Genomic DNA, 16,977 nt, shown 5'->3' with positions numbered 1-16,977 from the left:
GCTGCTGTGTTCAGACAGCTTGTTGGTGGGGCCCAGGATGCCAGCCGGGCTCTGTTCCCACACAGAGTGGGAGTCAGGCTCCTGCTTTACCATCTCCTAAGTTTCAGGTGCACGGAGAAGGTCACGAGGACTCAGGCCAGGGAGGGAGGGGCAACTGCCCCAACACTGTGGCAGCTGTTGGGGTCCCAGAGGGCAACTCGGAACGAGGCCCACACCTTTGCCCCTTGTTGAGTCTCCAACAAAGGCATGTCCTGGGGCGACACCTGGGTGGGGGAGCGGTTTCTGGGCCAGGCTCAGTGGGTCTTTGGGGAAATGAAAAGGTGGGAGTCCTGGGCTTCCAGTGATGTTTCTAGTTGGTAGCTCTACCCAGAGGCAGCGCCGAGCACTGGAGCCACAGAGCACTTGCCTTGGAATCTCTGGTTTTGAGCAGGGGAGAGGGGATTTTCGCACCTGCACTTGGCATTCTCTTGAGTACAGTCCTGCCAAGTTGAAGATCTCCAGAAACAAGAGATATGTTCAGATGTCATGAATAAAGAAAAGGATAATCTAGAAACCTCACCTTCGCCAAAGTGTCCCACCCCAAACCTTTATGAAGATCTGCTAAGCAGGCAGAGCCTTTCTGTCCCCTGCTCACCCTCCAGCAGAGTCACTTATGAGCAGCACAGCACCAGAGGGGAGGCTGGAAGGGAGGCCAGGCAGTGTGGGGAGGGGAGGCTGGGAGGGAGACCAGGCAGTGTGGGGAGGGGAGGCGGTGAGGGAGGCCAGACAGTGTGCGGAGGGGAGGCTGGGAGGGAGGCCAGGAAGTGTGGGGAGGGGAGGCCGGGAGGGAGGCCAGGCAGTGTGCGGAGGGGAGGCCGGGAGGGAGGCCAGGCAGTGTGGGGAGGGGAGGCCGGGAGGGAGGCCAGGCAGTGTGCGGAGGGGAGGCCGGGAGGGAGGCCAGGCAGTGTGGGGAGGGGAGGCCGGGAGGGAGGCCAGGCAGTGTGCGGAGGGGAGGCCAGGCAGTGTGGGGAGGGGAGGCGGTGAGGGAGGCCAGGCAGTGTGTGAATGGGAGGCTGGGAGGGAGGCCAGGCAGTGTGCGGAGGGGAGGCTGGGAGGGAGGCCAGGAAGTGTGCAGAGGGGAGGCTGGGAGGGAGGCCAGGAAGTGTGCAGAGGGGAGGCTGGGAGGGAGGCCAGGCAGTGTGCAGAGGGGAGGCTGGGGGCTGCACTGTGCCCAAGGAGGCAGGTGGCTCCATGCCTGACCCCAGGCTGGTTCTTGGCACTCATGCAGGTTCTGGCTCCGCCTGCTTTTTGATCCTTAAGCTGTTTCGGTCCTGGCAGAGGGATTGACCACAGCCACCTTTCTTTCCTTACCTGCCTCTGTGCAGTTTAACAGGGCAGAGCAACATCCCCAAGGTTTGCAGCTCTCTCTCTCTTTCTCACCCTTGAGGCTGAAAGGAGGGATTTTTCATTCCATCAGTGTCCCTCTGTCTTAAACAGACCCTGTCTGTGGCTCCTGGAGGAAAACTGTCTTGAAAATGACAGTTACATTAAATACGGGCGTGGGAATTACGGATGGCAGTTGTAAAGCTGACCTTTTCAGAATTTTTTTTTTAATACCGTTTGGATAAATTGGCAAGAACATGGGCTTTGGAAATAATAACCAATCCTGGAATCCAGTTCCTTTCCTGTCATCAGCTGTGCAGCGTTGGTAGGTCTCTGATCTTTTGGAGCCTTTGTTTTATTTATTTTTTCTATAAAATGGGAAAAATATAAGGATCAGTGGGGTTCATGTTCAGAGTGCTGTATGGCATCTGGAAAAGGGCCCATGCCAAAGCTCCTGGCTCCTCTAACCTATAGCAAGTTGCCCATCTGGGCCAATGGCTGGCAGAGCAGAGGAATTGAGGCCAACAACCCAACGACAGGACGTGTTTTATGGTGTCTTGCCATAAAAATTTCCTCCCATTTCTCCTCCCTACTCTGCAAAGGCAGTGGTAGGAACATTTACCCATATTCTTAAGAAGTAGACTCTTTAAAGTCTAGGCTTGATTTCCTGATTGCAGAACTATTCAGGGTGTGAAGAACCTCAGAACCTTGGATATTATTCAGGACATACTGTTAAGTGGGGCGGGGGAGAAGGAATAATGCGATCCTGTTTGTCTAAAACTCATAAAGAAGGAGACGATGAGCTTACAAAGGACGCAGATATTTCTGGAAGGTACTTCCTGATGGCCTATGAGGAAGGGAACTGTATAGACCGTTCACTTTTTGTATCTCTCACGTTTGGTGCTGTGATCTTGTATCACCTAACACAATCACCACACAAAATTTAATTAAAAAAAAAAATTGCTGGCTAGGACTCTGAGGCTCAGAGGGATGCTGTGGCCACAGATGGAGGTGGTGGTCCAGATGGGAGGAGGACCCAGGCTTCCAGAGCCGGGCCCCGCTGCCCCTCGGGATGGCTGGGGGGGTCAGTCGAAGGCCGTGCAGTTCCAGGAGCTGAAAGGGCCCATTCTTCTCTTCCCTCGCTTGTACCTCTTGGCCTGCACTGCACAGTGGAGTCTTCAGGAAGTTTTTAGATCCTTCCCCAGGACAGCTAAAGAAGGAATAAAGGAAGTTGGCCATGATGTCTTTCCAGACGCTGGGCACTGTGTGCCCACAAGGGCTCAGTGGCAGCAGTTGTCTGAGCTGGTGGTGGCTGCCTGGTCAGGAGGGGGACACGGGCTGGGGGAGCCAAAGGGAGGCTTGGAACCACCTCCTTTGAACTCACTGCTTTGCCTAATTGCTGGTCCACAGAGACCTGCCTGAAAATTAGTCTAAATGCTAAATTGAGTCTGAAACCCTGAGCCTCAGCCCCTCTAGAAACAGGACACCATATAAAAATAGAAACTATAAGTCAGCTTATTTTTTAAGCTTTATGCAGCTTTGCTGTGAGGTTCAGAGTCCTCTGGCAATTAAGTCATGTTTGAAAAGATTCAGGTGTGCTGCGAGGGTTCTTTTAAGATGCTATTGGCTACTCTTCATTAAAAAAAAAAAAAAATCCAGACAGTTTAAAATAACCCTGAAAGAAGATGCTTTGCCTGAGTGGAGTTTAACATCAAGGCAGCCCTTCCCCTCTGCCTAGATTCCTTAGAAATGTGCAATGGGAGGGGTGGCAGCCAGGTTCCTTCTCTCAGGGATGGAATCAAATGGTTATTAAAAGCAAATAATCGCCAGGGTTGTTAGAAACGCCAAAGCCTTGGGATTGGACTTGTAAGCAAATGGAATTGGTTTTTCTCCAAAATCCTGCATTGATTTAACCACAGGGTTGTAAATCAGAGGGGCTGTCTGAAAACCAGACAGCTCTCCCCAAGCCGAGTATCTTAACTATTCGGTCCTAGCACATGTTCAGCAGGGGAGCTGCACATGGGAAGAGAAGTGGCAGGCTGTGAGGGGAGCCGAGCACGGCGAGAGAAGAGAATCTGGTGCACGTTGTCTCTTCAGATCCATGGGAGCTCTGAGCTGTGTGCTGCATTCAGTTTTGAGAGCCTTGGGTGTGTGTTAACCAGGGGACTTCCCCATAGCTGTGACACCAGAGGGACAGTGAGTCGAATGGCCTTGGACAGTGGACTTTTTAGCCCTGCTGCAGGAAGCCAACTGTGGCCGTGCCCCAGAGCCCAGGTGTTCACTCAGAGCCAACAAATGTTGTGATTCCTGTGGACAAAATGGAGCTGGTGAGGCTCTCAGCCTGGAAGCTTTGCTTTGGTGGACATTTTACTGGGGCCAAGGCTTGGCGATTGTGGGCCCACACAGCTGCTGGCATACACTTTTATTGCAGAAACAGCTTGTGATGTTTCTTGACTCCAGAGTATTCTAGCAGATAAACAGCATGCAAGGTTGCTTTATTTAAGGAGCTGGTAGACCAGGAAATATTTGTTGTCAGGGACAATCAAAGTGGTAAACATTTCATCCCTTAAAAGGCAAGAAAGTCGAGAGGATGCAACCAAAGCCTGCAAAAGCAGGAAATCAGCCTCTTACAAAGTGTGCTTTATAAGTCCTTATCACAGGAGGGGGAGTGTCGGCTCCCTGCAGGGAGAGGGAAGGAGGATGGATCAGACCAGACTGGGGTGGGGGTGGGGGCACTGGGTTTATAGCAGACTTAATTAGAAGTAGTGTACTTTAAATATTTAAATCAATCAAAATGCGTAGGAGTGGAAGAAGTAATCCACCAAGTAAAGATAAATAAAAATTCTCTTTGGCAGCCATTCTTAACGTCATTTGTCCTAAAGAACCAGCTTCTTACGGTCTTTTTTACCCAGCCATTGTGTCTGTAACATGCGTGCATCTGGGCAAGGTAGAAGCACAATGATCTTTGTATCATCACGGATGTTTCCTAAAACAGGAAAGGCCTTTGCCAGCTCATTTCTTAGATTCTAAATTTCTTAGAAAGGCATTTCTAGAGGTATAATATTGCTCCAGGGGACTCACCAAAGGCCCTTCTGACACAGGCAGGACGCAGAAGAGTGTCTGGCTGTGATTTGCTTCTCTGAGCTTCGGCAGCCAACTCCACATGCGGGAACCAGCAGTGAACCTTTCTCGAGGCGCAGGCCCCTTCCTGGGTGTCTGTAACTGGCTGTGGGTTGCTGTGCGGTGTCTCCCTGAGGCTCTCGGAGTCCCTCCGAGTGCCCTGTGCTCTGTTCACCTCCTGACAGGGTGGCTGACTGCACCGAACCCACATTCTGCAGCTCGGCACGGTGCTACTTGTTGGGAGCTGGTGTTGCAGTCCATGCAGGGTGGTGTCACGAAGCACCATAGACGTTGGGACTCAGAAACAACAGGTGCTTGTTTCTTATGCTCACAGAGGCTGGAAGCCCAGCTCAGGGCACCAGTGTGGTGCATTGCTATCAGGGCCTCTTCTAGACTGTAGACTCTGATTCCATTGTGTCCCCTTGTGGTGGGGAGGGAGCCACCAAGCACTCAGATCTCTTTGATAAGGGCACTAATCCCACTTGTGAGGGCTCCACCTTCATGCCTAGTCACCTCCCAAAGGCCCAGACTTCTAATTCCCTCCCATAAGGGTTGTGAATGTTCACAAACATTCAGTCCATTCCCACAGGAAAGACAGCCAGCATGGGCAGCCTGTACCTAAAGCTACAGTTAAAGGGACATAGTGTGGGTGGCCACAGCAGTTCCCCCTCATGCTTTCTGAAAGTGGAATCACCCAAGTTCCCTTGAAGGGACCAAAATGAGCCGAGTCCATAAGCTCCTAGAATCCAAGAGCAGAGAAGCACTGTGCGGTCCCTCCCCAGCATGTGAACACTGGTCACGTGTGACGGATGCTGGCTCCTTGGTGTGCAGTGACAGCTTTGTGTAGTCTGCGTGTCCATGAGGACCTCGTCACATCTGCCGCATGCTCAGCTCTCCCTGGACTCTGTGGTCTTGGCGTCAGAGAACCTGCCAGCCGTGGGTAGGCCCTGAGAAGGCTGTGCCTACAGGATTATCCACAGCAGAGACACGATCAAACTCGTGGAAAACTGTACTTTCCAAGAAAGCTTTTGACCAGGGCCGTTAGCCACAGTAAGTCTCTTTCCAGAAACCTTCATGGTGTTTTGTTTCCATCATCTATTCCCAGTTCTCCTCCTCCTTGAACAAAACCTGTTAGCCCTAATGCTGCTTCTGAAGATGTGTGCTGTATCCAGCCTACTGTGAACGAGGATCCCGTCAAGTCCTTTCTTCCATTCTGGGAAGACGGCGAAAACAAGTGGATACTGTCAGCAAATGTTGTTGATGAACCAGCTTTCCAGAAATAAATATTGGCGGGGAACAGGAGAAAGCCTGGAGAATCCCCATCAGTCTCAAGGGAGAAGACCTTTTCCTAGGGTGGAGTCCTTGATAGGGGACTGTTTGTTCTTTACAGGACCCCCCCCCCCCCCGCCCTCCACCCCCCAAGGGGCAGCCCAGGGCAGGAAGTAGCACTCAGTAGCCCTGAGGCCAAATCGGGGTCCTGATTCTACCTTTGTTTGTAAGTTCTCTGAGCTGAGTGATTTCCTCTCCTCACATCTTGGTTGCATCTGTAAAATGTCCCCATGGTATCTTGGGGGACAAAGTAAAGCTTCAGGAAACAATGGACTACAGCCCCAGACTCCAGCGTCCTGCAAGTGCAGCCGTAGTTATTGACCTTGCTACCAGGGAGATGGGCAGGAATCAGAGGGCAGAGCAGGCAAAACCCCACTTCTTGTCCAAAACGCTGCTCACTTATACTATGTAAGGGGTTTTGTTTGTTTGTTTATAGGATAAGTTTGATTGTTTTTTTCTTTTCTGAGTCTAAATGTACAGGGATCTTTATTCGCCCCCTACTTCTGAATTAAAGCTTTTTATAGTGAGTATAAAGAATAGTAACAAGGAAACATTCTCTGGTCCCTCTGCTTTAACCTTCAAGCTATCTGTGTACAGAAACTCTTGACTTTAAATAGCCCTTTCTGAGATTCAGGGAAAGGGTGCCAAGTTGGTGAGCCAGGGGGAGGACGAGTCTCAAGAGAGAATCATGTATCAGAGCACAGATCTGAAGAGAGAGCGATTTTATAAAGCAAGTGATACGGTGGAGTCCAAATCACTCTGTGTTTTAATAAGACTATCTGTCTTATTCTATGCTCTTCCCACTTATTCATCTTGGAAGGATACTAGTTAAGAAGAGCATCTTAGAAAAGAGAAGGCATCTTAAAAATACAACATAGAGCCTTTAATTTCTACTTCCCTCTTTGTACTTATAATTTTGATTCAAGCCAAAGAGTTTGAGAATTAGGAGCACAAATGATTTTTTTAAAAAAACCTGTCTACAAAATAGGTGTCTCCTCATACAACCCTGGCTAAACCTGTTAGCTTGTTGACAGTATCCACAAAGGCCAAAATACTACCCCCGCATGTGACATCTTTGTTTTTAGCTTTAATGACAGCTGAAGAGTTGTTTCAAAAAGTAGCTAGTCAACAACAGAAGCAAAATGATTTGAAAGCTCCCAGGCGAAGGGCTTGGATTTTCAAATGATCAGCAGGAAGATGAAAAGTTGTTCAGCATCATTAATCATTGGAAAATCAAAACCACAGTGGGATGCCAAGTTACCTGTTAGGATGGCTATTACAAAAAAGAAAAGAAAACAATAAAAACCAGAAAATACCAGGTGTTGGTGAGGATGTGGAAAAATCGGAATCCCTGTGCATTGCTGGTAGGAATGTAAAATTCTGCAGCCACTGCAGACACTGGTGGTCCCTCAAAATATTAAACGTAAGATTCTTATATGACACAGCTGTTCCATTTCTGGATATATATCCAAAAGAATTAAAAGCAGGGACTGGAACAGACAGGCGTATACCCCTGGTGATAGCAGCATTATCCACAGTAGTGGAAAGATGGAAGCAACATAAGTGTCTATTGAGAGCAAACCTGTAAACAGAATGTGACGTGTGCGCACAACACAATGTTGTTCAGCCTTTGAAAGGATGGAAATGTTGACATGCGTGACGCTTGAGGAGCTTATGCTGAGTGAAATAAGGGCTAACGGTACACGCTGCCTGCTCTTCCACTCCTCAGAGGTCATCCAGGAAGCCAGTAGGATGGTGCATGCCAGGGGCTGGGCCTGGGGGCTGTACAGAGTTACAGTGGAGGAATATGAAGGGGTCCTGGGGCAGCGGGTGGTGGTGGTGATGGTTCCACAGCAGTGGGAAGCCACTTAAAACTGGTTGAGATGGCAAACTCCGTGTTCTGTATTTCTTACCACAATAAAACAAAAGTAACTAGTTTCAGAATTTGGCAAGACCAATACCTGAAAACTAGGATCCTCCCGCTGCCTGCACCCACCCTCGATGCCAACAGGCCCAACCGATGGAAAACAAGCCTCTTCCCCCAGAACCTCTTCTCTGTTGTCACGCAGAAATACTTCAGCCCAGTGCTGTCACTCACCTGGAGGGGCCAAGTTCCACCATGTCCTCGTACTAGAGCTCAGGCCCCAGCCCAGTTGTTCTCAGGAAGCACAGTTGGAACGGGCACCCAGCACTGTCCCCTCAGTATGCCACTGCTGTGGAGCGCCTGGTGACGCTGTGCCCACCTCCCCTCCTGTCTCTTCCTTGTCTGAGCTGTACAGAGGTTGCTCCTGGGGACATCCCAGTAGCATCTCTTGCTAGATTTGACTCATTTCCCTTCTTCTTGGCCCCCATCTAAGCAGCTTCCTGAATCAGTACTGGTGTTTGACACTGTCACCTCAGAATGGCCAGACATGAAGGAATCACAGTTGATGTTTTTAAACTCCCAAATTACAGATAGCAAACCCAGTTGTGGGGAGTGGCAGGAAGCGGGTTGAGATCAGTGTAAGTCAATGGGGCCGCCCATCTCAGGCCTTCGAGGGTGGTGGCAGTGTGTCACCACCATTAGCAGCATGTCACCAGAGCAGCGTGTCACCGCAGCAATGTGTTACAAATGGAGCAGTTTGGAGACCGCGTGGCTCTGTCTCCTGCCTCGACGGAGCTCCTAACAGCCTTTCTGCCCCCAGCCCCCATGTTGGGCTCTTGCAGATGTGCTGCTGACTGTGGTGAAGGCTGGTGGCTCCTGTGAGGCCTCTGTGCCTTTGTGAACAGGCAGTGGATCGGCAGGATTTCTGTGATGACAATTTCTGTGATGACGGTCCTGGCACTTGGGGGTTTTGCTCGCCGTGTGTAGGAACCCGGGGTTGGGCCTGTTCCACCATTTTCACCTTCCATTCTGGATTTCAAATATCAGAACCACCCTTTAGGGTGGAAATTTTAGAACCTTTGCCCCCTAGTAATTTACTAAGGAAACATAATGGCAAAGCTACTCAACTCAGGGAAGCTTTTAGCTCCATTTGTGTGTCACTGACCCTCAATGTGCACTGAGAAGACAGTGGCATGTCTGTGGCACACAGATTGTCTGTACCTGAGGGGGAGCCACCTTGCATTTCTTGCAGCAGTTAGACAAGTATAATGACCACCACTGTATAAATGAGGGAGTTGAATAAAAATGAACAAATTGCCCAAGGTCACCAACTGTGAAGTGGCTGGGAACTGGCCCGTGGCCCTTAGAACCTAGCCGGGGCCATCTCTGTCCGTGTCGAGGTCAAGCATGGGCCCGACCTCATGCAGGCACTGTCCCCTCTCCGGGTCCCCTAAGGATCACAGGGGCCGATTGCTGCTGGGCACAGCTGTAGGGCACTTTCTCTGTGTGCCCCAGAGCCCTCGATAGGAAAACAGAGACCAGAAAATGCACCCCTAGTAGCCAGGACACTGAGAACTTGGCCTCGTCTCACCGCTGTGGCCATTTTATCCCATCGTCTACAATCCACAAACCATATTATCAGAGGAAGCACTCTCTCATCACAACTTCAAGCTTACCTGATGAGCACATCAGCCGTACAAGTTAGGTCTTGGAGGAGGGTGGCGGGAGGGCAGCTGGAAAGCCCACGGCTCCTCCTCCCTGCCCTCATTCCCAAGAAGGCCTCATGTCCAGCCAAACACCAGCCACAACAAAATCACATCCAGAGAGGACTGGAAACATGAAGACCCTGCTGCTTGAGGTCTCTGACCTCAGGAAGCAAGTGTTGGACGACAAGTAAATGCCTCTCCAGACAGCGGCCGCCCTACAGCCACAGAGCAGGAGTGGGTCTGCACCTGCACAGGGAGGCATGGGCTGGGGGTGAGGTGGCCCCATATGCTGAACTGCGCTCCTCTGTTTTCCCATTCCAGCCTCATGAGATGGACGTATGCTTCTAGTGCCCAGTGTTCTGCTAGCCCTGTGAGCTTCACAGCCCCCTTCCCCGTGCAGTAGGAGAGTAGCAGAGAGGCGCCCCAAGTGCAGAGTGCAGCAGCCCTGGCTTGCTGTGACCTCAGTCTGACAGCGAGGCAATGGGAAGTGGTCAACACCCAGCACCCAACTTCCAGAGTAGGCTTCTTGTAACAGCCCAAAGCCCTCCAAGCAAAAAGCATGGATGAGGCCCCTGTCTCTAACACTCCATCACTGGAGACCTTTCTATGCCACAAACCTGGACTACCCTCGTCCCCTGCCTGTCATGTTACAGAAGGCCCACCAAGACAAACAGTCCTCCAAGACAGAGCTGTAGCTAGCTTGCATTCAGTACGTTGCTTAAGGCTGGAAAAGCAAGAAGCAAATTGAGAGACCAGAAAACTTCCAAAGCTGGAGGCAGCAGCCGCAGCAGGTGGCAGGTATGTGGGTGTGGGCACTGCTCACGGCCCTGGCTCGCGGGGCTTTGGGCCTCCAGCTTCACCCACTGCTTTGAAAGGCCCCTGCCTTTACTGGACAACTCCCTCTCATCCTCAGCCATTAGAGTGCTGGTCTTTTTTCACCTCTGTCCCATAATATTTTAAATTAAAACGTATTTAGTTGTGGTAAAACATACGTAACATAAAATTTTACTGTTTTAGCCACTTTAAGTGAGCATGCAAGTGTGCACTGGGAGTGAACACATGAGTGTGCTGTGAGCGTGTGTGAGTGTGCACGGGGGCGTCCACTGTGAGCACATGTGAGTGAACTGAGTGTGCAGGTGTGAGGGTGCACATGCATGTTCTGCTCTGTTCACCCAGGCAAGGCTCCAGCTGCCTCTGGAGTGTTGAGGTTATATAAGTGACAGTGGCCCTGGTGCCTTGGTGCCTTGCTCAGCCCCAGCTCAGTGAGACCCTCTTGTAAAGGGAAGCACGTGCACAGAGCTCTGGGGGAAGGACGCGGGTCTCTGAGTGTGCGGGTCTCTCTGTTGCAGCACCACGACCACACCTGCATAGCCTGTCGGATCATCTACCGGTCAGATGAGCAACACCCGCCCATCCTGCCCCCCAAGGCCGACCTGACCATTGGCCTGCATGGTGAGTGGGTGAGCCAGCGCTGCGAAGTGCGCCCTGAGGTCCTCTTCCTCACCCGCCATTTCATCTTCCACGACAACAACAACACCTGGGAGGGGCACTACTACCACTACTCAGACCCTGTCTGCAAGCACCCCACCTTCACCATCTATGCCCGTGGCCGCTACAGCCGTGGTGTGCTGTCCTCCAGGGTCATGGGAGGCACAGAGTTTGTGTTCAAAGGTAAGATTCCCACCTCAAATCCCAGTAAGGGCCAGTGAGTGGTTCTATGATCTTCTGGTGCAGGCAGAGCCTGAGGGAAAGGCCCCCTTTCCTGCTTGAGATGCTGGGGAAGAAACAGCAGAGTCATTCCTGCCTGGAGGCAGTCCACACACCCTCTGAGATCTTCCCTACTGGTGCCAGGGTGAACAGCCTCAGTGGCAGGCCAGGTGCTGGAGGAGCCGCTCCCCTCTCCACACAGCAGGCAGTTGTCAGGTTACTGCCAGGAAACCAGTGCTTTCTTGGGGAGTAAATGAGAAGAGGTGTTAGTGACACCTCTGAGGTTGGGAACTGTCGTGTCCAGCCCTGAGCTTGCCCCACACTTAAGAGGTGATTGCAGACGTAAACGTGGGAGCTTCTTTGGGAAGAAGGTTTGGGCTGTGTGCTTATCTCCTGAACAAGGAGGGAAGGGATTAGCTGCACTAGGCTACCAGCAAGAGGAGTCTTGTGGCTCCATTTTTAGATTTTTTTGTTGTTGTTGTTTTTTGTTTTTTAAGTGTGAGCATCTTTGTAATATGGCATCAGCCCTGTCAAGCCAAATAAATAAAGGATGACCTAGATCCTGGTGACTCCTCTGGGACAGCATTCCACCATTTGGTCTGCTTACCATGAAGTATTTCTGTCAACCCAGTTAAGTCCTAGAGCACTGTGACCCTCCTTTTAGGAAGGAAGGTTCATTCAGAAACACTGGCCTTTGATAAGCTTAACAATCGTAGCCACTTCCACCCCAGAGCTAATCATGTTAGACTTGGAATATGGTCCCCTGGGAAGACCTTCAAAAGCAATTTCTACAAGCCTCTGGACTTTTATTTAATTTCATCATATTTTTCTTCATCCTAACTCATTTTAAATGCCCATTTTTATCTCATTCTGATACACATTGTATCAATGTGTATGAGATTAGGTGTGTGACACTGAAACACTTAGAAACCTCAGAACCTTTTCATAAAAGCAAAATTCTAGCCTCTGCTGAAAATGTTTTTTAATCTCAAACTGTCACTGTCACCAGTGCAGCTCCTTGGGAGCACCCTGCTGTAGTTTATCCCACACTCACCAGCATGGTGCCCTGCAGGCTGGGCTTGCTCTTTATACACCAGCGCATCAGCCTACAGAGCTTGGGGTGACTGAAAATGTTCCAGAGACACTGTGGCCAGGTGTGTGGGTCTGTTTTTTGGAAGTTTTTTGATGGGATTGTTTTTTGAAAAGAAGAAAGCCTTGTGGAGATGGAGTGAGGCTTGCATTTGCCAGGTGGGGTTCTGTACCCCACACTGGCCTCTCTGTCAGGGAGTGTCCTCTCTCCTGGTCACCCAGTCATGGAATGGCCTCTCCCCTGGTCCCTCAGTCAGTGAATGGCCTCTCTCCTGGCCCCTCAGTCAGGGAGTGTCCTCTCTCCTGGTCCCCCAGTCAGGGAGTGTCCTCTCTCCTGGTCCCCCAGTCAGGGAGTGTCCTCTCTCCTGGTCCCCCAGTCAGGGAGTGTCCTCTCTCCTGGTCCCTCAGTCAGGGAGTGTCCTCTCTCCTGGCCCCTCAGTCAGGGAGTGTCCTCTCTCCTGGCCCCCCAGTCAGGGAGTGTCCTCTCTCCTGGTCCCCCAGTCAGGGAGTGTCCTCTCTCCTGGTCCCCCAGTCAGGGAGTGTCCTCTCTCCTGGTCCCCCAGTCAGGGAGTGTCCTCTCTCCTGGTCCCCCAGTCAGGGAGTGTCCTCTCTCCTGGCCCCTCAATCAGGGAGTGTCCTCTCTCCTGGTCCCTCAGTCAGGGAGTGTCCTCTCTCCTGGTCCCTCAGTCAGGGAGTGTCCTATTCCTTGGTCTCCCAGTCAGGGAGTGTCCTCTCTCCTGGCCCCTCAGTCAGGGAGTGTCCTCTCTCCTGGTCCCTCAGTCAGGGAGTGTCCTCTCTCCTGGTCCCCCAGTCAGGGAGTGTCCTATTCTTTGGTCTCCCAGTCAGGGAGTGTCCTATTCCTTGGTCCCCCAGTCAGGGAGTGTCCTCTCTCTTTCACAGTGAATCACATGAAGGTCACCCCCATGGATGCGGCCACAGCCTCACTGCTCAATGTCTTCAATGGGAATGAGTGTGGGGCCGAGGGCTCCTGGCAGGTGGGCGTCCAGCAGGATGTGACCCACACCAATGGCTGCGTGGCCCTGGGGATCAAACTACCTCACACAGAATATGAGATCTTCAAAATGGAACAGGACGCCCGGGGGCGCTACCTGCTCTTCAACGGCCAGAGGCCCAGCGACGGGTCCAGCCCCGACAGGCCAGAGAAGAGGGCCACGTCCTACCAGATGCCCCTCGTCCAGTGTGCCTCCTCTTCACCCAGAGCCGAGGACCTCTCGGAAGACAGCGGAAGCCGCCTGTATGGCCGGGCCCCCGTGCACGATGGCCAGGCCCTGCCACTGGCTGTGCTGACCTGCTTTTGGACTCTACCATACTGGGACATCCTCAGATAGGAGTTTTTAGAAAGTTATATTTTTACAAGCCAGAATTCCTTACAACTTATAGACCTTCTTTACCAGAAGAAAAGGACATTTATTCTTTTGATGCACTTGAATGCCCGAGAGCCTTCTTTCCTTTTCTCCTCTCCCTCCCTCCCCACCGCCTCAGTCATGAACAGCCACAGTGTTTGAAGTTTCTGCTTTGAACTCCATCCAGCCTGATCCCGAGTCCCTGAACGACTTCACAACAGTAATTGCACTTTAAGACAGCAGCGTCTCGGGCCAGCCTATTTGGTAGCAGGGACGAGAGTGAGGGCTTCTTATTTCTGCCTCCTAATTATTGTATTTCTGAGTTGAATTTAGGAGAGGCAAATATCAAGCCACAGCTCTCACTGTGGGTTGCGTCTTGTCCTCCTTTGAAACTGCTTTCCTTTCTGAGTTGTAGATGCTGGAATTTAATGCAGAGTTGATCTGGGACCGTGACCCAGACACCTCTTATTAATAAAGAAAAGATGGGTGTAGATGTGTACACACAAAGACACACGGCGAAACCACTTTCACAGTCTGTATGCAAAACCGAAGGGAATCAAAGCTGGCATTTCAGAAAGGCCCAGTGAGAACAGTGTCAGTAATTAAGGTTTCAAAGTAATTTAGGCTGTTTTTCCAGCAGGTGGCTTACCTCAGTGAAAGAAGAAGTGTTGTGGACGTGGCAGAAGTGTGGTTTGTGGTAGTGGGGAAAGCATGCAGCTTCCCGGCCCTCTCCTCACAGGGGACCCGGGGAACAGCAAAAGCACCCCTGTCGCCAGCCACACAGGAGCAGGTACCCGGTGTGGGATGCCACATGACCAACAGCACAGGTGCCCATTCATTGCAGTTTCGTTTTAGAAGGGGACATGAGCCCTGAGTGTCACTGGGGGTGGGCAGAAAGAGCTGCCTTCCACCCACACGCAGGAGCACACACGCAGACAGACACGGCTGCTGGCGAGGCCGTGGGTCGGTCTGTGCTGTGCAGTGCCGCTCTGTGTGAGTCCAGCTTGTCACTGGACATGCTGGCTGGTCTCAGTGTCCCTCCTCCGGTGACTTGGCTGTGTGCCCTCGGTGAGTTTCAGGGTCACCCTTCGCAGGTCTGCTTCCATCTTGGAGGTTGGAAGCTCATTCTTTTGGAGTACGGCTAATGGTACCATCTCACACCAAGTGTCATTGCTAAAAGGGACCAATGGAGGGAAACGGTGAGCGCCTATAAGCCCAGATGGGACTAAAAGCAAAAATGCAAACGGTGGTTGAGGGTAGGAGTCATCCTCGCATGTAAGAATTAACTTTCTGAAATGCTGCCCCCTTGGTGCTGGTAGGTCATGAGGAGACACGGAGCTCTCAGAGCGCTTTCTATTCAGGTTCTGTTTTAAGAAGTGCTTACTGAGGAGGCGCATTCAAGACGCAAATGCTAACTTAATGTCTGAATAAACAAAGATGTCAGAATGCTCTCACAAAAGACATTTTATCTGTGGATCTGTTTAACGCCAGTGTTCCCTTTAAGGGGCATAATGAAATCATGTAAAAACCATATTCACTGCTGGGGAACACCTCAGATACTTAACCATGAACCGGTTCTCAGCCACTCACCAAGACTTAGCTATTCACACTTTTTAAAAAGTATGTTACACACAAACGTGCAGGCATATACCCAAGTATATAGGTACTAACTCATACACATTGTATATATATGTACATACGTCTTAAGGTGCTGTGGCATGGTCATATCACTTTCTGATGTAATATAAATCATTACAGAGAAGGACCCATGTAATTTATTCACCAGTCATGGCACACTTCGGTGAATGCCCGTCTCCATGTCGCAAACATACATTACATCTTATCTTGGTTGTTAACACAAAGATCTCTAAAACGAAATGCCTCCAGGCCCCACAGTGATCTCCATGTTACGTGACTTCCTGTCACCTTGAAGAGACAGTGGCTGATCTCTAAGAGTCATGCAGGTTTGGGGGAGCAGAAGTTTTAGCTCAAGATGCTGTCTCTTAGGAAGGTATGATTGGCCCTAGAATATTCCATAACAAGCTTAAAATACTTCATCATAGGCAGTCCGGGGCTGACGCATCTCCTGCTAAGTTAGAGGCAGTGGTTCTACATGGAAAATCAGGCCTGGACAGGGTGGTGAGTGGTGAAGGGAACACCCTGGACTACAGGGCTGCAGGGACTTGCGCCCTCTCCTATAGGTGGCATGCTAACAAGGTTCAGCTCAAAGAATTGTTCATTGGACAACAAAAAACTTTGGGTGTAATCAGACTTCACACTCCATAAAATCCAAGTTGATGCTGGGCTCAAGGGGCAGGCAATTCCTGGACACTCAACTCTACCTGGTACAGAACAAAAGGTCAGTTGGTTCAGACATGCCAAGTCCATGGGCGTGTGGGAGAGCTGTAGCCCAGGCCTCTGACCAGCAGGTGGCAGTGTCCTAATGGTTCACGGCAGCAGGCCAGTCCAGTGGCAGCCCAAGGGCCACTCAGAAGTGCCTTTCAGGGGGGCTGGTGGCCCTGCAGGGTCTCACTGGAACCTGTGGCAACAATGGACTGGAAGGCTCTGGTTTCTGGGTGAAGGGAAAGCTTTAATGATAACAAAAGAGCCATTCTGTACTCGGCCAACTCTTTAAATATGTCCTGAAAACAAAGGTGATGTTCACATAGTGCACACAAACATCACAATGTCCCTTTTTGACATGCTAGGATCGTGGCAGTGGGGTACAGAAGCTGACAGGTAGCGCCTCATTAGGGGTCATAGGACACTGTCCTCAGGAAGATGCCCAAGAGCCCAGGGTGAAGCTACTGCCGGTGGGGGTGGGAGAGGTGGGAGAGTGACCACTCACAGACCTCCCCAACCCCGCGCAGACATCTGCAGCCTGCTGGCCGTCAGAGCTTCTGTGACCCCAGACGTCTTTCCCATGGATACCTCTATGTCAAGAACAAATGAAGACACTGGATAAATGTTTCCCGCTGGTGTTCTAGATTTATTAGAGAATGCATAAGCATTCTTTTCTTACCAGTAAGAGAATGATGATGACCTGTCCTAAAAAAAACTGGATTCTTCAGTCTTTATCATGATCCAGGAGTGTTCCTGGCTTACAGGGGAATCCATCTCTGATCACCATCCCATGTCCCTCATTTCAGTAGGCAGAAATAACACTATTTTTGAAAAACAATCACTGAAATGTGGCCTCCAACTTCGTTGGCTGAGACACAATCAGATTGACAAGTCACATTTAGTACAGTCACACTCAGTCAAGTGAAACTATCTGAAACCAAGGAGATTTCCACGAGAGGTGTGACACTGGGCACAGACACACATCTGCTGGGCTCCATGCACTACTGCTCTTGAAATAAGGCTGCAATGTCTGACTGTGGCCTCTCCTTCCAAGAAAGAGGCTGTGGTTTCCAGAGGTTCTGTTTGGTCTCTA

General features: G+C 50.9%; 1 protein-coding gene across 1 annotated transcript in view; it reads left to right on the top strand.

The window, feature by feature from the left end:
- Positions 1-14,995, top strand: part of APCDD1 (APC down-regulated 1) — a 32,361-nt gene extending 17,366 nt beyond the window's left edge. The window contains exons 4-5 of the mRNA XM_053571819.1: positions 10,731-11,052; positions 13,078-14,995. Of these exons, the coding sequence (XP_053427794.1) occupies positions 10,731-11,052; positions 13,078-13,526 (771 nt within the window). The 3' untranslated portion in view covers positions 13,527-14,995. The remainder of the gene's footprint in view (positions 1-10,730; positions 11,053-13,077) is intronic.
- Positions 14,996-16,977: the final 1,982 nt, after the last annotated feature.

The sequence above is a fragment of the Nycticebus coucang genome, chromosome 19 (assembly GCF_027406575.1).
Source record: "Nycticebus coucang isolate mNycCou1 chromosome 19, mNycCou1.pri, whole genome shotgun sequence".
NCBI classification, from domain to species: domain Eukaryota; kingdom Metazoa; phylum Chordata; class Mammalia; order Primates; family Lorisidae; genus Nycticebus; species Nycticebus coucang.
The sequence above is the reverse complement of the archived record's forward strand: the minus strand, read 5'-3'. Positions and strand labels throughout refer to the sequence as shown.